The following is an 18,966-nucleotide window of genomic DNA, read 5'->3' on the forward strand; positions in this document are numbered from 1 at the left end:
TCAAGTACCACTCTACTGTGCTCTTCATAAATATGTGTTCATTTCAAAAAAATCCTACTTGATAAAAAATTATAATATACCATTTTTATAAACACATCATGCATTATACAAATACCGGTAAGGTCCAGCAGTAAAAAGTGATGTAAACTGGGCTCTGCACTCCTCAGGAATTAATTTCGGTTGATGACCACATGGTCACAGATAGACTGTATCATCCTTTCTTAGACTAGTACTTGCTTTGGAAAGGCCAATGGATTTCACAGCAGTGGAACACAGTCACACAGAAAGGGCAAATCAATGACTTCCTGTTTCAAATATCAACTCTTTGATTATGCTAGCTAAATGCCCATCACACAGAGTGTGTGTCTTCCAGCAGGTAAGCATTGCTGGATCCCGCTAGGTCCTGCATACATCTTAGCTGAACATCCAGTTATGAGAAACTAAGCTTTAGAAAGATTTTTTCCTGGAATACATGGTGTTGCCTGCATGTTGGTGTTGTACAAACTTATCTGGAGCAAATAACATCAGAAACTTGTGCAAGAGGCCTTAAGTAATCACCTAAGGGGGAGGGGGCATTTGGCATGTTTTGTCTCCAAACAGAAGGGAGCATAATGATTAATCTCAGCTTCGCATTAAGGCTTAAATTGCACCAAAAGACCAGTGAAGAGCATCCTTTCAGTCAGAGTTCTGCTTGCTCTTCTCCTGAAGATGGTATCAATGAGGATCCTCTGTGTGTTGCTGTGCCTCAACTTAGCCTGGGTATGAGTTTGCTTGCTTGATTCTTTTCATATCTTTCTGCATGTTCATTCATTAGATAGATGTATTTCAGCTGTCACCTAGCTCGTAAAATTCAATGTACACACATATGCACAAGCTTACTGTAACCACTTTACTGCTGGACTTTCATCTGTAGTTCTTGAGTATCCAGCTCTCTAGTTTTGCTTAATTCGGTTTTCCTGAATCTGCCTGGCTTCAGGAGCAGCAAAGCATATACATTAACATGAATTCATAGATTCATAGGTGATGCTGTAAGATTTAAACCTAACTGACTGGATGCTAGTGGCTCCAGCCAGTCAGGAATTTTCATGTTTATTAGGGTGAATTCTAGTCTCCTTTGGACCGTACTTCAGCAGGGTTTTCTGCCTACAAATGACACACAATACCTTTATTATAAAATACACATTAAAAAACAAGGATTCCCATGGCAGCAACATCAAGTTAAACTAGAGCTAAGTAAGAATCAATTTTTAGATAAGGAAGGAGATAGACTTGATTTTCAACTATGCTAATATAACCTTGCTGTTTTCTCATTGAGGTCTCAGGCCATAATCTTATGTTAGATTCTTTACGTTTCTCTCTGTGACTGTTTTTTGAAGAATGTGCATGTCTTAACAAATGACAGAAATTACAGGAAGCAGATGGGACAAAACAGAAGCAGTCATATTGGAGCTGTCAATGCTGAAAGGGCACAGACCACCTAAAAGTAAAGTTTTTATTTGTTACTTTTAAGACGCACTTGGTCTTAAAAGTGACCTGACCATCCTGATCAGGATGGTCAGACGCGTCCTGATCCTCAGGATGAATCAAACTAGTGTGAATCTGCTGATTTTAATAATGACATTCCAGTTCCCCAGGGCTCAGGTTCTGGCCCTGGAGGCTAGAATTAGGAAAACTTTCTCTACCTCAGAATTAATCATTAATCATAATAATAATCAATCATTAACATTTTCAAGCAATAATTATGGTGCTTGAAAAGAACATAAGGTGTGCAGAGGAATCCAGTCAGACCTAATTACATCTCAAGCCCTAAAACACGGCTTTCTTTTATGAAAAAGAATTATTTTCCAGTCTTTTACTAAGTGATAACACAGTAGGAATCCTTACAGTGTTTTGGCTTAGAATTAGCTTGTATATATGCACTTTTTCTTCTCAGGTTTGAAGAAAATCTCAGTATATTTATTTCTTTTCTTTCCATTAGCACAATGGAATCCATCCATCACTGACATTATTATTTTTGTTACGATGTTGTTAGCTTTCTTGCTCTTTACACCAGGCAAAACAGTGCTACAGTGCTACAAGCTTACAGGTAGCAACTGTGATTAAAATCAGAAACACTAATGGCAAAACTCTCTTCATATATATCTTTAAGCCAGTTTTGTGTAGACTGAAGGTGGTAGAATGAAAATAGAAATTTAGAAATATTGCAGCAAATGGAAGTAGAACATAGGATTTTTTTAGTATTTGCTTTAACTTAACCAGTTTCCATCTAATTTCACGTTAATTTTATATTTACACACAGAACACAGGATTTCTGTGGAATGATATTATCGTAATATATCCTGAGCATCACCAGCTCCCTACATAGCAGCATTAATTTTAAGAGATGAAAAGCTTTATTCTGACAAAACAAACAAAAACATATCTTACAAGAAATGTCAGGAATAAAATACTTGCACTGTTCGGTGTGATGCTTTCCAGATGACTGTAATTGCCACATGTCAGCTATGCTACTGAGGGTTTGAGGACGTCAGCATTATGCTTCTGTTCTCTTGGCAGCTGTTTAGTTAATCTCGGTTTTGCTTTTCCCCTTTTTCCTCCTGGCAGGCACAACATGGAGAGAGTACCTTTGAAAAGGAGGGTGCAGGAGTGCGTGGTCCCAGGATTGTGGAGCACATGTCCCAGACCACCTGCCAGTATGAGAAGAACTGGCCCATCTGTGCAGACGATGACTGGGTGAGCAATGAGCTCTGGGGGCGAAAGCGGGGCTCGTCAGTAGGGCACTCATGGACCTGAGCCGGGCCGCTACAACGGGTGCCATGCAGCCAGCACGCAGTTGGGCTTTAGGTCTGAGGGAGGGCAGGTAACACTTCACGTCGGGGCAGCGTGGAGAGATCTCCTGCAGGAAAGAAGGAAAGAAAAAAATGAGGAGAAAGAAAGAGGGAGAAGAGAAGTTTGCAGGGGTGCAGAATCAGAAGAGAAAGTAAGTCTGGAAAAGAAGGATTAAATAAAAGAAGGCTATTCCTAGAAAAAAATAAGAAGGATTTCTTTTCAGAATTTTGATATTGCCACTTTTGGAGTTGGTAAGAGAAAGGCACCAGAAAGAAAGATGTTTGACAAAGAAAAGAAATGGCTAGAAATAACTTACACTTCACTAGTTACTTTTTAGGAAGTCAGATGACAAAATGTTCAGTAAAAGTTTCATAAAGATTGACTGGATGTCTTTGTGTATAAACTGTTAATTTGTCTCTCTCTCGCCTCTTGCATCTCAGCCCATCTCTATGCTACATTTATTTGATGAAATCTTGGCAAAGAGCTTTAGTCTGTAAGAACATTAAGCTTTTCTGAGGAAAATTTTGCTTAAATAAGCTGGCCTCTAACATCCTTGCTCAAACTGGACAACAGACTTCTCCTTACAGCAGCCCTTTGGGAAATATATATATATATATGTCTTATTTCACCCCTGAGGAACAGAGAAGGAAAATTAAGGGTTTACTTGTTCCTCGCCCCCCCCTTATGGCAGGTTTCTGAGGATGCACTTCACTAAGTCCATCACACCAGTGCCAGAGGTGTAGGAGGTAAAGGATCAGCCCCCAGGTGGCTTGCTCTAAGTCACACAAATCCTTGGCGAAGTCATTGGATGAATAGGGCAGGACATCTGGAGAGAACTTGCAGAATCTTGCCCTAATTTTTTTTAAATGTGTTTTCAGCGTTGGCCAAAAGTCTGCAAATGTAACGTTAAAAAAAGGTTTACTCGTGAAGATTTTAACACAATTATTTCCCTCTTCCAATTTTAGGGTACAAAATGTCCATCAGGCTGCAGAATGCAAGGACTGATTGATGAAACGGACCAGGATTATAGTCATAGAATAGACAAAATCAAGAAGCTGCTCGCAGACAATCAAAACAACTATAAAAAATCCAATCGGATAATTGTGGAAACCGTAAATGTACTAAAACCAAACCTGGACAGTGCTCAGCGTGAGTATCTCACACCCAGTTTTATTATCCATTGCTGAATTATTATTTTTTTTGTGCGTAAGCAATATGTAGTGAAAATATATACTGCACTGGACCTTATTACCAAAAGCCAGAATAAACATAGTAATACAAGACTCTTAACTGTTAACTAGTAAAAACTAATGTAATTTTTACCTGCTCAGTACTATGAGAAATATGTTCTTAATTACATGTTTTAATTACATATTTACAATACGCTACTCTTTTAGGAAAGAAAATCACACAGGCATAGCTAACTGTGAGGCATTTCTGTTTCAGAGATTGATGAGAATTACGGTCATGTGTCAGGAGAACTGAGGCGGAGAATTGTGACGTTAAAGCAGAGAGTTGTCACTCAAGTAAACAGAATTAAAGCTCTGCAGAGCAGCATCCAGGAACAGGTGATGGAGATGAAGCGCTTGGAGGTAGGTAGCTTCTATGTAATTTCCATTCTTTCCAGGGCTTAGCTACAGAAAGAGGGTCTATCCGTTATACCATACATGGCGAGCAGTGCTCCTTCTGGAAGAAAACATGATGCAGCTCTCACAGGATCTGACTTGCTGAGGCAAATCCCCAGATGAGTTGCTTTCTGTGCAGCTTGGTTTTCTTTTCGTGCTGTGTGGGAACCAGCATGAGCTCAGGAGGACTCCTCGTCCCATCTGCCGCTTCTGCTCTCAGACAGACAGCAAGGATGTTATATCTGCTGATAACTGGCTCTGTATGAGGCGTTTCTCCTGTAAGGAGTTGCTGAGCAGCTAGGATGAGGGGGACGTGCCCTGTCCTTCCCCAGTGCTGCCACCGCTGCCCACAGCCAGTGCTGGCATTAGAGCCCGTGTTCCCAGGTTGCAGCCAATTTTTCTGATGGTAATGCAAGGAAAACTCCTGGCACAAACAGCGGTTTTGCTCAAAAGCCCATTTTGATCCATGGATCAGAGATTCAGCTTTTGGATCATTTGGGAAAGCAGTGGTAACCCCAGGATGGTAGGCCTCACAGCAGGGCCGTGACAGGCTCTGGGACAAGTCCAGTGTCTTCCCCTCTCCTTGGAGGACCTGTTTCTGCCCCGGTCCCCAGGCAGTGTGCCCAGCTCTGCAGCACTCCCTCCAAACCCAGGAAGACACCCTTACACCCCAAGAATAAAGGGAGTAGAGATTGGGAACATGCTACAACATACTTCTCCATGGAGCTCATGTGCACTGTGCTATTGCATGTCATATTTACAGTGGAAATAAACCCAGGGATGATTTCAAAACTGAGCTTTGGAAAAGCTCAGCTGTAGGTGGGAGGTACCAGGGCAGCTCCCACCTTTCCCCAGTCCAGTTAAAGGATACACTTGCTTGAGAAAGTCAGGAAAGCTCCCTAACCAAATTATTTCTCTCTGTTTATGTAGGTGGACATTGATATTAAGATACGAGCTTGCAAAGGTTCCTGTGCTAAAAGTTTTGATTACCAGGTGGACAAAGAAAGCTATGACAACATCCAGAAGCAGCTTACCCAAGCCAACTCCATCAACTTGCACCCAGAGCTTCAAACAACCACCTTGAGCACACTGAAAATGAGGCCACTTAAGGACTCGAATGTTCCTGAGCATTTTAAGCATAAGCCTCTGCCAGAAATGCAAGCTCTGAACATAATTAATAACATCAGGCAGATGCAAATGGTATTAGAAAGACCAGAAACAGACATGAGCCCCTCCCGAGGTGACAGCTTGTATCCCATGGCAGAATCGAGGGGGGATGGACCTTCACACACCAGCAAATTAGTTACTCCTACTCATGGGAGAGAAACCCTTAGTCTGGGAGACAAAACCTCCTCCAGTGTTCGTAGATGCACCAAAACTACCACCAAAAAAATTGTTACTGGCCCTGATGGCCCCAGAGAAGAAGTAGTTGAAAAAATGGTTTCTTCTGATGGCTCAGACTGCTCCTATTTAGAAGGAGCAGCAAATGTTGGAGGGGAAGGGAGCATGTACCATGTTGGTGGGACAGATGACTTCCACAAGCTAGAGAGGTTATTCCCTGAGCTAGACTCATTTTTTACCCCTGACTCTTCATCCACTGCTAGTAGGCACTTTGGTGGATCTAGCAGCATTTCAACTAGCAGACATGTAACTGGCACAGGCAGTAGCCGCTTAGGTACTGGAGTATCCAGTCATTCAGGGACTTATGAGGGGAAAGGCAAATTTACAGACTTAGGAGAGGAGGAAGAAGATGACTTTGGAGGACTTCACCTTCAGCCATCTGGATTCCCATCTGGCAGTGCAAGTCACTCCAAGACTGTAGTGACCAGCGCCTCTTCTAGTTTCAACAAGGGAGGCTCCACTTTCGAAACCAAATCACTAAAGACCCGTGAAATAACTGAGCAGCTAGGTGGGGTGCAACATGATCAGAGTGCAGAGGATATCCCAGACTTTCAGGCACGCACCTTCAGATCGTCACGAGTGAAGCAAAGGACAGCCAGCACTGGGAAAGGTACACAGGCATCACAGAAGTAGTTATTGAGGTAGTGGAGCCAAACTCCATCCGTAACCAGACACATTGGTTTTAGATACTGCAGTACAATAGTGTGATGATAAAATGCAAGCACTGTGTCTGTTGCCACCTCGGAAACAAAAAGGAAAATTTTTCATTAATACTGGGGTATTACATAGAAAATTCACAATTTAAGAAGTATGTAAAGTTTTCTTTTCTGAATTCTTTTCAATGTTGCCTGTCACTATACCTAGTGTAGTCCAAGATATGTTTAACAATTTTCCTCAGAGCTATTGGTACTTGGATTCCTCTGAACCTTTTATTAAATTTTGCTGATAACTCCTGTCAAACCAGATCAACTTTTTTTTTTAGACTGTGATGATATCCGCCAGAAACACACTTTTGGTGCCAAAAGTGGCATTTTCAAAATCAAGCCAGCGGGATCCAATAAGGTTTTGTCAGTTTATTGCGACCAAGAGACCACTTTGGGAGGATGGCTATTGATCCAACAGAGAATGGATGGATCAGTGAATTTTAACCGGACCTGGCAAGACTACAAGAGAGGTTTCGGCAGCGTGGATGGCAGAGGGCGAGGAGAGTTCTGGCTGGGCAATGAAAACATACACTTGCTGACTCAGAACGACACTCTCCTTCGGGTAGAGTTAGAGGACTGGGATGGAAATGCTGTGTATGCAGAGTATATCATACAGGTAGGGTCTGAAGCAGAAGGGTACGCCCTTGCCGTGTCCTCCTACGAGGGGACCGCCGGGGATGCGCTGATCGCTGGCTGGCTGGAAGAGGGCACCGAATACACGTCCCATGCTCAGATGCAGTTCAGCACCTTCGACCGGGACCAGGACCGCTGGGAGGAGAGCTGTGCGGAGATGTACGGGGGTGGCTGGTGGTACAACAGCTGCCAGGCAGCCAACCTCAATGGCATTTACTACCTGGGGGGCCACTACGACCCCAGGTACAACATTCCTTATGAGATCGAAAACGGTGTGGTCTGGCTGCCATTTAGAGCCTCTGACTATTCCCTCAAAATTGTTAGAATGAAAATCAGGCCCATAGAAACCCTGTAGAAAGACAGGCTTTTAATATATATGTTACAACTACAAGTTGAAAAGATTTTTTTTATATGTACGTGCATGATGTACCTTTACTGTGTGAATTTGAAGGCAACTGGGCACATCTGTGGCTTCAAAAATAAACACTGATTAATTATCAACAAAATAGTTCTTTCCTCTTATTTATAACTGACTGTCATGGTTTAACTCCAGTCAGCAGCCAAGCACCACGCAGCCGCTTCCTCACTCCCCCCCTCCTTGCCCCCCGCCCCCTGCTCCCAGTGGGATGGGGAGGAGAATTGGGAAAGAAGGTAGAACTCATGGATTGAGATAAGAACAGTTTAATAACTAAAGTAAAATATAATACTAACAATAATAATAATGAAATATAATAATAATAATAATAATTTGTAATGAAAAGGAATATAACAAAAAAGAAGAGGGAAAAAAAAAGAAAAAAAACCCAATGATGCACAATGCAATTGCTCACCACCCGCTGACCAATGCCAGAGCCACAATCCATGCCTCCCGGCCAACTCCCCCCTGTTTGTATGCATGGGCATGATGTTCCATGGTGTGTAATACCCCTTTGGCTAGTTCAGGTCAGCTGCCCTGGCTGTGCTCCCTCCCAGCTTCTTGCACACCTGCTTGCTGGCAGAGCATGGGAAACTGAAAAGTCCTTGGCTTAAGATAAGTGCTACTTAGCAACAACTAAAACATCAGAGTGTTATCAACATTATTCTCACACTAAATCCAAAACCCAGCACTGTACCAGCTACTAAGAAGAGAGTTAACTCTGTCCCAGCCGAAATCAGGACACTGACAAACCTTTTCAAGGAAATACTGATTTTAAAACCCTTTTTATATAAACTTTGTCTATGTCTTTGACTATGTCTTTGTCTTTGTCTATGTCTTTGGCAGCTCACACCTTGACTGGAGATAAAAATATTTGTAATTTGAATTATTTACTTTGTTTAAGAGTGTTAAAGAAGTAAAAGAATTTAGAAATATGTTCACCACGAACTCCTGCCTCCACTAACATGAATCGTGAAAGTCTGCCTGAGTTCAACAGTCACACTTCTAGGCTGTCTCCTCTCATTTCCATTTTGAGGGGAGCACAACAGCGGCAGGAGTCAGTTCTCAGGCAGAGCTGCGGGTGGTTTGGGTTCTCACTTTTGCCACACACCTAACATGGAATACACTTTGATAAATGATGCATGCATTTTAGGACTGACTTTTAAGGATCTCCTAAGCTTTGATTCTACAAATATGGAGGTAGACCTTCTGTCCCATTGGTGAATTGTAGGTAGTTTACCATGCACACTGTAGCTTCAAAATAAGACAGTTCATGATAACTCATCAAAATACAACTGCCAAAACAGGCTATTATTTTCTAGTGACCACTAAAAGGTTATGACTGTAAGCAGCACAAGCAAGATGAGGAGCACCTCGATGGCTATAGTATATATTTCCTTGGTTTAGAATGTTTCTCGGCACATGCATCAAGCAAGGATTCTTCTACAGATAAGGGGTTTAAATCAGCAACTTGCTGACAGTGTGTGGTAAGGATTTTTTAGCAAAAAGCTGGCTGCATGGAAAAACAGTTATATTGGTTACACAATTACACAAGAACGTGCTGTATTTACCTTTATACCTTATCACATAAAATTACACAAGTATTAACTCTGTTTAATATTTCTGTGCTTCTATTGAGAAACAAACATGAGCAAAGTTCCTTGCCTCCAATCTCACTGGCCAGCATGTTTCATACCATTTAACAATATCATCAAATACTGGCACAGCAGCTCACTTTTAGCCTTTTTGCAGTGCTTCTCAAACACAGCCACTGTCTAACCTTTTTGGAGACTTTGCTGAAGAGCAAAGACATCTTCACAGCCATGTGCGGAGAAGTGTCTGTGCTTTTGGAAAAGGGGCTTCTGCTTTACGCCTTGTGTTTTTGTTCCCTAGCCTCAGTGGAAGCCTGCATGTGGGATGCTGAACATTTGTGCTCATGCAGTGAGATGCTGCCATGATGTCTCCTCCTTGTCCTCCTGGGCTCCACAGATTAAATCAACATGAGAGGTTTCAGATGGGATCCATCTATCACTAGTTATCTGGGTCCCTTCCTTTGTGGAGGAAGGCACATCTGAGAGATGTTTGATCCTGCCTACCAGGGTTGGGAAGTCCTGTCTTTGGGACAACCTCTGCTCCTGGCTACAGAGGGAGCCTAGACCACTAGCTTCGATGAAATACCCAACCTCCACCTACCCTATGACTGGAGTCACTAATTGCTCTAGTCCCACAATAGTGATTGTGTGAAAGACATCCCAGCCAGATCTTCTAATAGTGTATTTTATTCTATGATAAAAGGATGTGGGATGGTGGAAGGGATATTAAGAGGCACAGTATGTGAGCCAGGTCCCAGGAAAGTGCATATTTTATCCAGCATACAGGATTTGAACTAAGTGACTGGTGACCTACCCATTTGTTAGATACTACCTTTTCACTTTATTCCTTCTCAACTTGTTACACAGGTAGTTACTGTTACCTTTATAATATAAAAGAAAATGACTGTCTCTTATTTAGTGGAATGTGTTTGCTTCTCCCCGGATAATGCATAAATACTTAGGAATCATGTGAAGAAATCTTTAGTTTTAAGGCTTTATTTAATTTTTAGAAAACGTTTTAAAATAATCCTCTCCTCCTTCAAATGTGGTATAGAAGTCCTTTGTAAAAGAGTGAAACAAGTTGGGTTTGGGGTTTTTTTATCAGCATTATTCTATACTAGTTACTTCTCTCTTGTGAACGAATGAAAAATGGAACAAAATACATCTGTGAGTTATTTTCATCGGTCATATTTTGATTTACAGTTGACATAGCTTTTCACTTTAGGTCACAATATGCTCGTACATACATATTTGGTTCTCATATGTAAAGATAAGCCTGAATACCATGGCTAAAAAGATAACCATGTACAAATATTAAAAGAAAATCCCTGATTCTGTACATTTTGATAATGGCTAATGTGGAAAGTATGGTCTGATTTTCATGCTCATCTTCTTCATTGAATACCATGACCCCTTCCAGTTCATCCATACAACACCATCATCTGTACCATGTTTTGCCATATCCCAGCTGTAGGTTCCTCCCCAATAGTATCTGCCATTGGGGTTGGCTGAGTGGCAGCGATTGTACCACCATCCACCACCATCTTCTTTGGAGCACTGTTTTCTTGGATCTGCAGTTAACCTGATGAGGGGAAAAAAAAGTGTCGAGAGTGACAGATGAACTGTAAGCAAACAGATCAACAGATTACATACACCTGCCCCTGTACTGAAATTTTCAAACCATAATAAACATTTAAAATCCTCTCTGAACTTTCTGTAAAAGATTGACCACCACAAGTGTGTGCTACACAGTGCACTTGGCAGGTGAAACAGCTAAGAAAAACAAGTCAAATTTTAGCTGCATCTCTTTGGGAATGTCATTTTAGTTTACTGATTGATAACTACAATTACTTGAAGTTCATAATGGTAATTGCAATATTAATGCAATTTAAAGATATGAACCAATGAGAAATGTACGTCTTCCCCAATCTAAACAATTCCTTTATTCATGAATATGTAATCAGGTATTAAGATAAAGACATAGCACATAGTTTAGAGATACAGTGCTAAATTATGTACTTTACAACTCAGCTCCTGTCTTCTGAGTAGGCAGAACTTTGGTTTTTAAATAGGACATGCTACCTGTCTCTTTCCTCAGGACCCATTATGTGTTACTGGAGTGAGTACCAATATTCCTACTTAAGCAAGACAGTGTCCTCAGCACTGCCACCATCAGTCTCTGACAATTAATATATTACATCCAGATTTGCTGATTTGTCTATGGTAACGTCATCCATGGAATCAATAAAATTCAGCATGCTTGCTTCTTACTTTGTTGTGGAGCAGCACTAACCTAATATATAGTTTTACCTGCCCTTGTCTACGCCAAGAGAACTGCATGGACATTTGGCTGGTAACTTGCAGGGATAAAACATATTTTAAGATACTACGAAATGCTGTGAAAACTAACAGCAAATTAGAGAAATATTCTATATTCAGCTCTTATTTTAAGCTCTATTTTTATTTTAAATGTCTAATGCAAGTACATACCATCCATCATTGTCTCTGTCATAAGTACTGAAGAACATGCCATTGTGAATTGTCATTGTCCTGTTTTCTCCATGCACCTGTGAAGCTCCTTCCATTAGCGCGTTGCCTGCAGTGCCTTTGTAGTTATTAACTGAAAGCTGATACTTGTTTCCTTCGTTCTGTATGGTGAAACCTCCATAATGAGCTGATACTTTATCGCCATTCCAGTCCTCCATTTCAATTAAAACTTCAGTGGGCCCTATTTTGGTAAGCTGGCTGATCTTGTCATTTCCAAGCCAATATTCACCTGAGAAGCAACAAGTGAGAGCTCTGTGAAATAGACTTCACAATATACTTCAAGGCAACTTTATGATTTGCCTATAGGTCTGCCGAAGTGGATTAGTTAATTTTAAAAAATCAAAGAGCTTCAACAAATATGAGAACACAGTTTCAGTAAGAAGAGCTCTTTGTGTTTCATGCTTGGTGTTTTACCTGGCGTATCACAGTAGTTCTTCCCTTCACTCTTCGCAACATTTCCAAATCCTTTTTTATATTGATCCCATACTCTTCCAAAATCAACACTGCCATCTTGGCGGTTCTGAATCAAAGTCCAGCCTGCAGGAGCAACAGTATTTAAACTAAATTGCCATTAAGAAAGGAGCATGAAACATTAAGATACAGCCCTTTTATCTTCATCTCAAGACAAGCGGAGCATATGGCTTCCTTGCAGCAGGTCTGAGTTTTCACTGCTTACAAGCTCAGCCTTGCAATTTTTACTCACACTTAAGTAGCGCCTTGCTTCATAAGGAAAGGTGGAACAAGCAGGACTGCCCTGGTCTTTTGTCTAGTGCATAGTAGCAGGATAAGAAATGTGCCAGGCAGTCCTTGTCTGCCCACCCATACATTGTCCATTGTAGTTATAGTAAGATATGTTTTTATTTACCAACCTTATCCCAGCAATTTATTTCCAGTTTCATTATAGAAGTATCCTACTGTGCATCTGAAGATGACCAACAAGACTTTTCTGAACAAGTCAATCAGACTTAAGTAATTACAAAAGTTATAACTCCATATTTGTTTGTATAAAATGCAAATAACTAATAAGATTTTTTTTGTAGCATCCATATTAATTAATATTTTAACAACATAGTTATTTCACACTAACCTCCATTATCTGTTTGCATGTCACAGTATACTCTGTATGGTCTTACGAAAGGATCTGGCTGGATGAGGTACATTTCAGATATCTCACCTCCCTTTCTGATAATATCCTCACATTCTGCAAGAATAAACCGGAGACTCAGTTACTGAAAGAGCTGTGAACTTCTTCAACAATCTTCGTATCCTTCAGTTTGCTGACTATAAGGGAACAATTTTAATGATTTCTCTGATACATCATGTGAAAGAATCAGGGAAGAAACAACAGTGCACCTGCATTGTTCTACTTTTCCAAATAGGAATTTCTAAAAGTTCAAACTGAGTGGTGGAAGACTGTATACTTTCCAATGACTTTGTGAACTAGACAAGCTTGTGAAAGAAGAACCATTCTTGGCTGAAAAAATCAAGGTTACAACTATGATAGTCACAAATGTATCGCCTCCACCTTACAAAGACCCTGAAGCACATATTTCTTTAGAATGCTACTGGCCACTAATGAAGACAGATACTGGGTAAGAGGATCTTTGGTCTGACCAGCATAGGTATCCAGAAAAGATTTTTTTCATTTGGGATCACTTTCTATCTTTTCTGCTATCCTAATCAATGACACAGGCTTCAGAGGCACGTTCAAACCAATTGAATGATGCATCTATCAATTTGCACAGTGATATAAATGGGAGAAAAGATGTCATTACAGTTGCATGAGTACCTTTGCCCGAAACCACTGGAATATTACAGGAAACAACACATGGGGAACGGCAGTAGTCCACCTGGGTTGCAATGGCATTTTCCAGTTTTTGTATCTTTTTGTGTAAAGAATCCACAACTGCACGAAGGACCCTAAGGCTAGATGGGATGTTATTGTCCAGATTATCCTTTATATAATTATAATGCAATTCCACTTCTGTGTTGTACTGAGAAAGTATACCATCATTGTCTAGAAAAGCAAAGAGATGAAAAGCAGATTAGTTTTCAACATGCTTTCAGTTATGAAATAACGAAGAGCAATCTGTAAGCACAATTTGAGAAACAATTTCTTCCCTTAGCAGGGAGGAAGGATAGGCATTTCTTTTGCTTACTTTTTCACAATGTGCAAAAATTATGCAGAGATTCTCAGGAAAGTGGTACATGTGTATTGTTATTTCTTTGCTAGCTAGTAGATTTATCAGTGGTGCTATATTCTGCCAAAGAACTATAATTAGCTTCTTTCCAGGGAGCCACAGTGCCAAGCCAGGAGCTGTGCACAAAGGGACTGGACGGACATAGGAAAGCAGATAAGGGGGGAACACAAGACCCTTACATTTAGGGGCCTCCTATGAACCTTGCCTTACCATGAGATCCATTCCTTTGCCTCTCTCAAACAATTTTTTTTAAGATTTAAGAGAACATGGTCATGGAACCCTACTTTGCTAGATATTCCACTGTATTTTTTTTTTTTAAGAAGTCCCATTAACAAGTAAGAGTAGCAATGCCAACAGAACTGCAATATCATTTACACTAGCAATTCACAGAACTAACATACCTTTTCTTTGTTTTTGCGTCTTTACCAATTTATCGTCTAGAACAGTCACATATTCATAGAAAGTTGTAGAGGTTTCAGACAGTTTGCTCACTTTGTCCTTTAGATCACGAACAACTGGTTTCACATTTTTTTCCTGTTTTACCAGTGTAGTTTGCAGCTCACATCCAGTTGGACACAGCACTCCCTTAAAAAAACCAAAAAGGGCTGTGAATAAAAGTCAAGATAATAAGTTTCTAATCCCATCAGTGAATGACCATACCTTTGAACACACTGAATAGTTAGTAATGTGAGACCAGATATTTAAGCATCTAGATAAGGACTCAAAGACATCCAACTTCTACAAAGAAGCTGCAGTCTGAAGGTCAGGAAGGAGCCCTGAGTCGCCCAGGAGGACTCTTTTGTTGAAGCTCTTGGAAAAAGTGCTCTCTCTTCACACTTTTTTGGTCCACTATCTGCTTTTCACTTTTCTGCACTGTTAAATGTTCATGGTGTTATGCCAGCTGAACTATGATTAAAGCCTGTCAGAACTACCTGGTGCCTGTGCATGTTTATATCTACCCCTTTCCTCTTTTACTAGCCTTAGAGAATCAACCATGTTCTCTACACCTTGTTATATGTATCTCTCATGAAATGGCCATATGAGTCATTAAAAAATTAAAATCTCAAGAAGCTGAGCACCATTGCTTCTGCAAGAAGCTCTGCACTGTCAAGGACAGCAGGGTTGTAAAAAGAAGTGGGAAATTCTGAAGTCCCGTGAGAACCAAAATACCCAGGCAGCAGTGGGACTCTACCACAACCATGTATTCATTAAGCTTTAACAGACTTCATTTGTTGGAAACCTCTGCGCTCAAATTTGCTCTCAGACACTAAGATGTCTCTCAGCACCGTTACAGCTTGCATTTTCTGGCCAAGGGCACAGCAGTGACAGTGTGACAGACTACTGCAAGGCAGCGAGGAGTATGCCAGATCTTAGCATGCTTGCATGCTCTTTCGTAAGAGCTGGGGCAGTGACTGAGGGTAGGCTCTAATTACGGTCTGAAACAAATTTTAAGAAAGACAGGGGACGTTATTTTTTTTGGTCCCTAGGGTTCCCTGAGATTATCTGAAATTCAAGCCAGCACTTCTGCAGAGGTTTTTTCTGTCCTTCTGAATAGTTACCTATGCAAAGCTACATGGAAAGTGCAGGCTAACCCGCAGATACTTCCTTTCCTCATTTACAGTTCAAATCTCATCTCCCCATCTTCGCCTTAGGCTGTCTGACTCTGTGACTAATCTGTGGACCCTGTGGCATTACTCTTCTGAATGCAGTCCTACCAAACTCAAGCAAAACGAAGCAAAGTTGGGCTGCTTTAAATGAATGACCGTCCCTTATCTGGCAAAGAAAACTCCGTGTTGGGTGCACCAGAAGAAAAGGACCGGCTGTTATCAGCTGCGTCAACAGGCAGACACCTACCAGCTCCTCTAGAGGATGCTTGCAGCCACCAGCGTCGGGGTAGATGATACGTTCTTTCTTGTCCCCCGGCTTCATCCACTTTGGGGGCCGGGGCTGGTATCCAGTTCCACTGATGGGAGGTGCCACGGGTCGGAGCGTGGGGGCCGCTTCCCGCCTTTTGTCCAGGGGTCGGTGGCCTCGAACCCCGAGCTGAGGGCTGTCGTACTGCAAAGCCAGGAGGAGAGGAAACTCTCTGAATCTGGGATTGCTATTGTAAAAGGCGATGCACAGGGTGGAGGCATCTGTTCAGCACTCTCTAATATTTTAAACAGCAAGGAAAACCATGGAATGGAATGGAATGGAAAAAGCAATAATGGGAGTATTACACTGACATTATGTAAAAGTCATTGCTATGCCCTCCCTTGTAAGACTAGGCACACTCCCTCCACCTAGATATAGACAAACTAAAAAGCCTTCAAACCACAGCCAAACAATATTTCAATAGCTCATTCTGACCAAGGAATAAAGTTTATATAGTTCAGAGCCACTACGCACCATGAAACTTGAAGTAGCAGGATTAAAAAAAAAAAAAGTAATTAGACATTCTTGAGGCTAAGAAGAATATTCAGCATCACGTTATCAGTGTCCCAGTTTTTCATTGGGCTACAGGAAAATTTGTAAGGTCTCAGAAAATCAGGGCACAGCCAAATACATTATCAGGTCTCAGGCCACATGCCAGCTATTAACTGATGGAATTAGGAAAAGCATTCAATAACATCTCTCAGGGTAGGTTTTTAGAACTCCCTCTGATGCATACATTCCCCATCTCTGCCAGAAATGGGAAAGTCTAAGAGGCTGAGCAAGGAAAACAGGCCTGGTCCCTAAGCACTTGTTGAAACTAAACCATTTGAATTAATAGTTGTTTGAACTACTGAATCAAAATCTTTGACCATCTCCAATCCTACTCAGACTTAGCTACAAATAACAAACACTTGTAAGAATCCAGGATCAGAAGCTTCAAGTAGTTTCAAAAGTAGGCAGCATACAAATCACAAAATTGCTGAAAATGATTTAGCATAGTAGTGTTATCAGTAGTCAATGTACAGACACAAATGCTTGGATTGTGTAACAGAAAATCATCGCATTTCTGATTACCCTGACCTATTTCATTTTTGCAGGGATTTTCAAAATATAAAAAATGTACTGAGATTCTAAATTGTATTTCCCATTAAAATATTACCTAAACAAAACTAAATATAGGTTAAACTGTTGTTTTAGATTGATCCTCATTGCTCGCCTTTTTGTTTCACAATTGTTACCTCTCTGTTTCCAATGTAAAGCTATATGAACTGGCAGTTAATTTTTTTTTCAATGTCTACTGAATCTGTAGAAAAGTTTTTACTGTCTTTGAGGCAGGACAGGACAATGATTAATTACACATTTCTACTCCTTTGCACCTGATATTAATTGTCTGTAACATCATATGTCAATATTGCTAAATTAATATCCTTACATAAATTCAGCTAAATAACTAATCTTACCAGCAGACATTCTTCATTCCTTACAGAAAAAGAAAAGAAATAGGAAGAAAATATATCCAAACTCAGAAAATAACTATTGTGCAGTTACATACACACGAAGAAATAATACAAAGGTTATTTCTTTGAACACTTCAAGTGGAAAAAGAACATGCACTGGATCATTTTTTCTTACAGCTTCTAACATAGCTAACTCATATACGCTGAGTAAGTCATGCATGCAATTAAATGAAATTAATAATTTTTACTACTACTACTACTATTATTATTATTATTAATTATGATCAGTATTACAACCTCCTCATCATAGTCAGTAGAGCCCTGGGAGGAAGCACAGAGCAGGAACAGCAGGAGCAGTTTCATGGTGCTGGCTTGCCTGAGCAGCTCAGTGACCTTCTCCCACCAGCAGCTCTGACAGGGAGAGGTCGTCTCTGTTCCTATATATATGGGCAGCAAGCCTCATTTCCCAGCTTGACAGTGATAGGACCAACCATACTGAGCAATCACTGTATCTCTGTTAATATTCAACCTTTCTCTTCACTGTGTGCCTGAATACATTTGTTGTTGAGCAATTTCTCTGGACAACTCTTATCTACATGTCCCAGAGACCTCTGTTGATGCTGGCATCAAATAGACGTTTAAATCCTTAAAAGTACCTCCTGCTCAGATTACACAAGGTTACCATTTTCTCAAAAATCACAAGTCTCTTAAAACAGCTGAAAAGGTGAACATCCAAAGAAAAGAAACATCGTCAGATGTCACACTGTGACGTCTCCTTTCTTTTCTCTCTGCTGAAAATTGGAATGTTTCAGAAATATCATATTAAATTTGACTTAAACTCAGATCATATAGGTTGCTACATTATTCTAAGTAGTTCTGATGGTGCCTGGATAGGTATGCAAGTCTTTGGGTCTCTTTAAGTACAAGAGCAAAAAAGAGTATATTATGTTCATTACATTAATAATTTTGAATGAAAACATTGTTTTCATCTAATTAAAGATCAGATGAATAATGTAAGCATAAAACAATGCTATTCCATTACTTTAGCAATATGACATTGTATTTGAACTAAAATAATTCAATTTTACATATTAATTTGCTGGTTTCCTTTTTTAATACAAAAAGTATATCTGTCCAACATTATTTAAATATTTTTAATAATCTTTTAAAAGAATACAGCATGACGTTATTTGTAATTGTAGTGGAATACTCAAACATGCTCTCTGATGCTTTATAAGAGTATGGCACATCACTGCTCTCATATTAGCAGAGTTTTAACATTTCAGTGTCTTTATCCTGTGATTTTCTTGTGCATTATAAATGATTATAATATACTGAATTAAATAAAATGTGCCAAGTGGAGGCCAGCACAGTTTTCTGAAGTCATTCGTATCGATGTCTGAAGTGACATGAACCATGGGCTGAGGTTCCATTTCAAAGACCAACTTGATGGAGTGGGAGATTTTATGGTAAGCAAAGATGAGAACAGCTAAAATTGCTTGGTTTAGGCCTTTTCCCTGTATTTGTGCTGTTGTCAGAATTCTTGTAAACTATGGAGATTCCCGAAATATGAAAACTGTTTAACCTGACTGGTTTAATTATTAAACAGCTTGGACCAAAATCAGCCGTGGCTCAAGGAGCTGTAACT

General features: G+C 40.3%; 2 protein-coding genes across 3 annotated transcripts; one reads left to right on the forward strand and one right to left on the reverse strand.

Annotated features, from left to right (window-relative positions):
- Nucleotides 1–708: 708 nt before the first annotated feature.
- Nucleotides 709–7,637, forward strand: FGA (fibrinogen alpha chain). The gene is made up of 6 exons (XM_050896150.1): nucleotides 709–759; nucleotides 2,605–2,733; nucleotides 3,795–3,978; nucleotides 4,276–4,421; nucleotides 5,385–6,465; nucleotides 6,838–7,637. Exons 1-6 carry the CDS (start codon nucleotides 709–711, stop codon nucleotides 7,545–7,547), a joined length of 2,301 nt encoding a protein of 766 aa, XP_050752107.1. The 3' UTR covers nucleotides 7,548–7,637.
- A 2,599-nt stretch (nucleotides 7,638–10,236) lies between these two features.
- FGB (fibrinogen beta chain) lies at nucleotides 10,237–17,681 on the reverse strand. 2 transcript variants are annotated; one of them, XM_050896154.1, is made up of 9 exons: nucleotides 17,570–17,681; nucleotides 17,494–17,495; nucleotides 15,802–15,990; nucleotides 14,349–14,532; nucleotides 13,536–13,763; nucleotides 12,834–12,947; nucleotides 12,161–12,283; nucleotides 11,690–11,975; nucleotides 10,237–10,781 (listed from the first exon to the last, which is right to left on the reverse strand). In XM_050896154.1, exons 1-9 carry the CDS (start codon nucleotides 17,679–17,681, stop codon nucleotides 10,553–10,555), a joined length of 1,467 nt encoding a protein of 488 aa, XP_050752111.1. In that variant the 3' UTR covers nucleotides 10,237–10,552. The 2 variants fall into 2 exon arrangements, with proteins under 2 accessions (XP_050752111.1, XP_050752112.1); XM_050896155.1 differs by lacking the exon at nucleotides 17,494–17,495 and having other exon boundaries at nucleotides 15,802–16,005; nucleotides 17,616–17,681.
- Nucleotides 17,682–18,966: the final 1,285 nt, after the last annotated feature.

This window comes from Gymnogyps californianus, chromosome 4 (genome assembly GCF_018139145.2).
Source record: "Gymnogyps californianus isolate 813 chromosome 4, ASM1813914v2, whole genome shotgun sequence".
NCBI classification, from domain to species: Eukaryota; Metazoa; Chordata; class Aves; order Accipitriformes; family Cathartidae; genus Gymnogyps; species Gymnogyps californianus.

Bases quoted from the DNA above. Each gene is read 5' to 3' on its own strand.
- FGA (XM_050896150.1), top strand. From the start codon at position 709: ATGGTATCAATGAGGATCCTCTGTGTGTTGCTGTGCCTCAACTTAGCC. The intron at 3,979-4,275 runs GTGAGTATCTCA...TTTCTGTTTCAG, and splicing joins AAACCTGGACAGTGCTCAGC to AGATTGATGAGAATTACGGT. The intron at 6,466-6,837 runs GTACACAGGCAT...TTTTTTTTTTAG, and splicing joins GACAGCCAGCACTGGGAAAG to ACTGTGATGATATCCGCCAG.
- FGB (XM_050896154.1), bottom strand. From the start codon at position 17,681: ATGAAACTGCTCCTGCTGTTCCTGCTCTGTGCTTCCTCCCAGGGCTCT. The intron at 12,284-12,833 runs GTTAGTGTGAAA...TTGCTCCTGCAG, and splicing joins CATGCAAACAGATAATGGAG to GCTGGACTTTGATTCAGAAC. The intron at 11,976-12,160 runs GTAAAACACCAA...GTTGCTTCTCAG, and splicing joins GAACTACTGTGATACGCCAG to GTGAATATTGGCTTGGAAAT.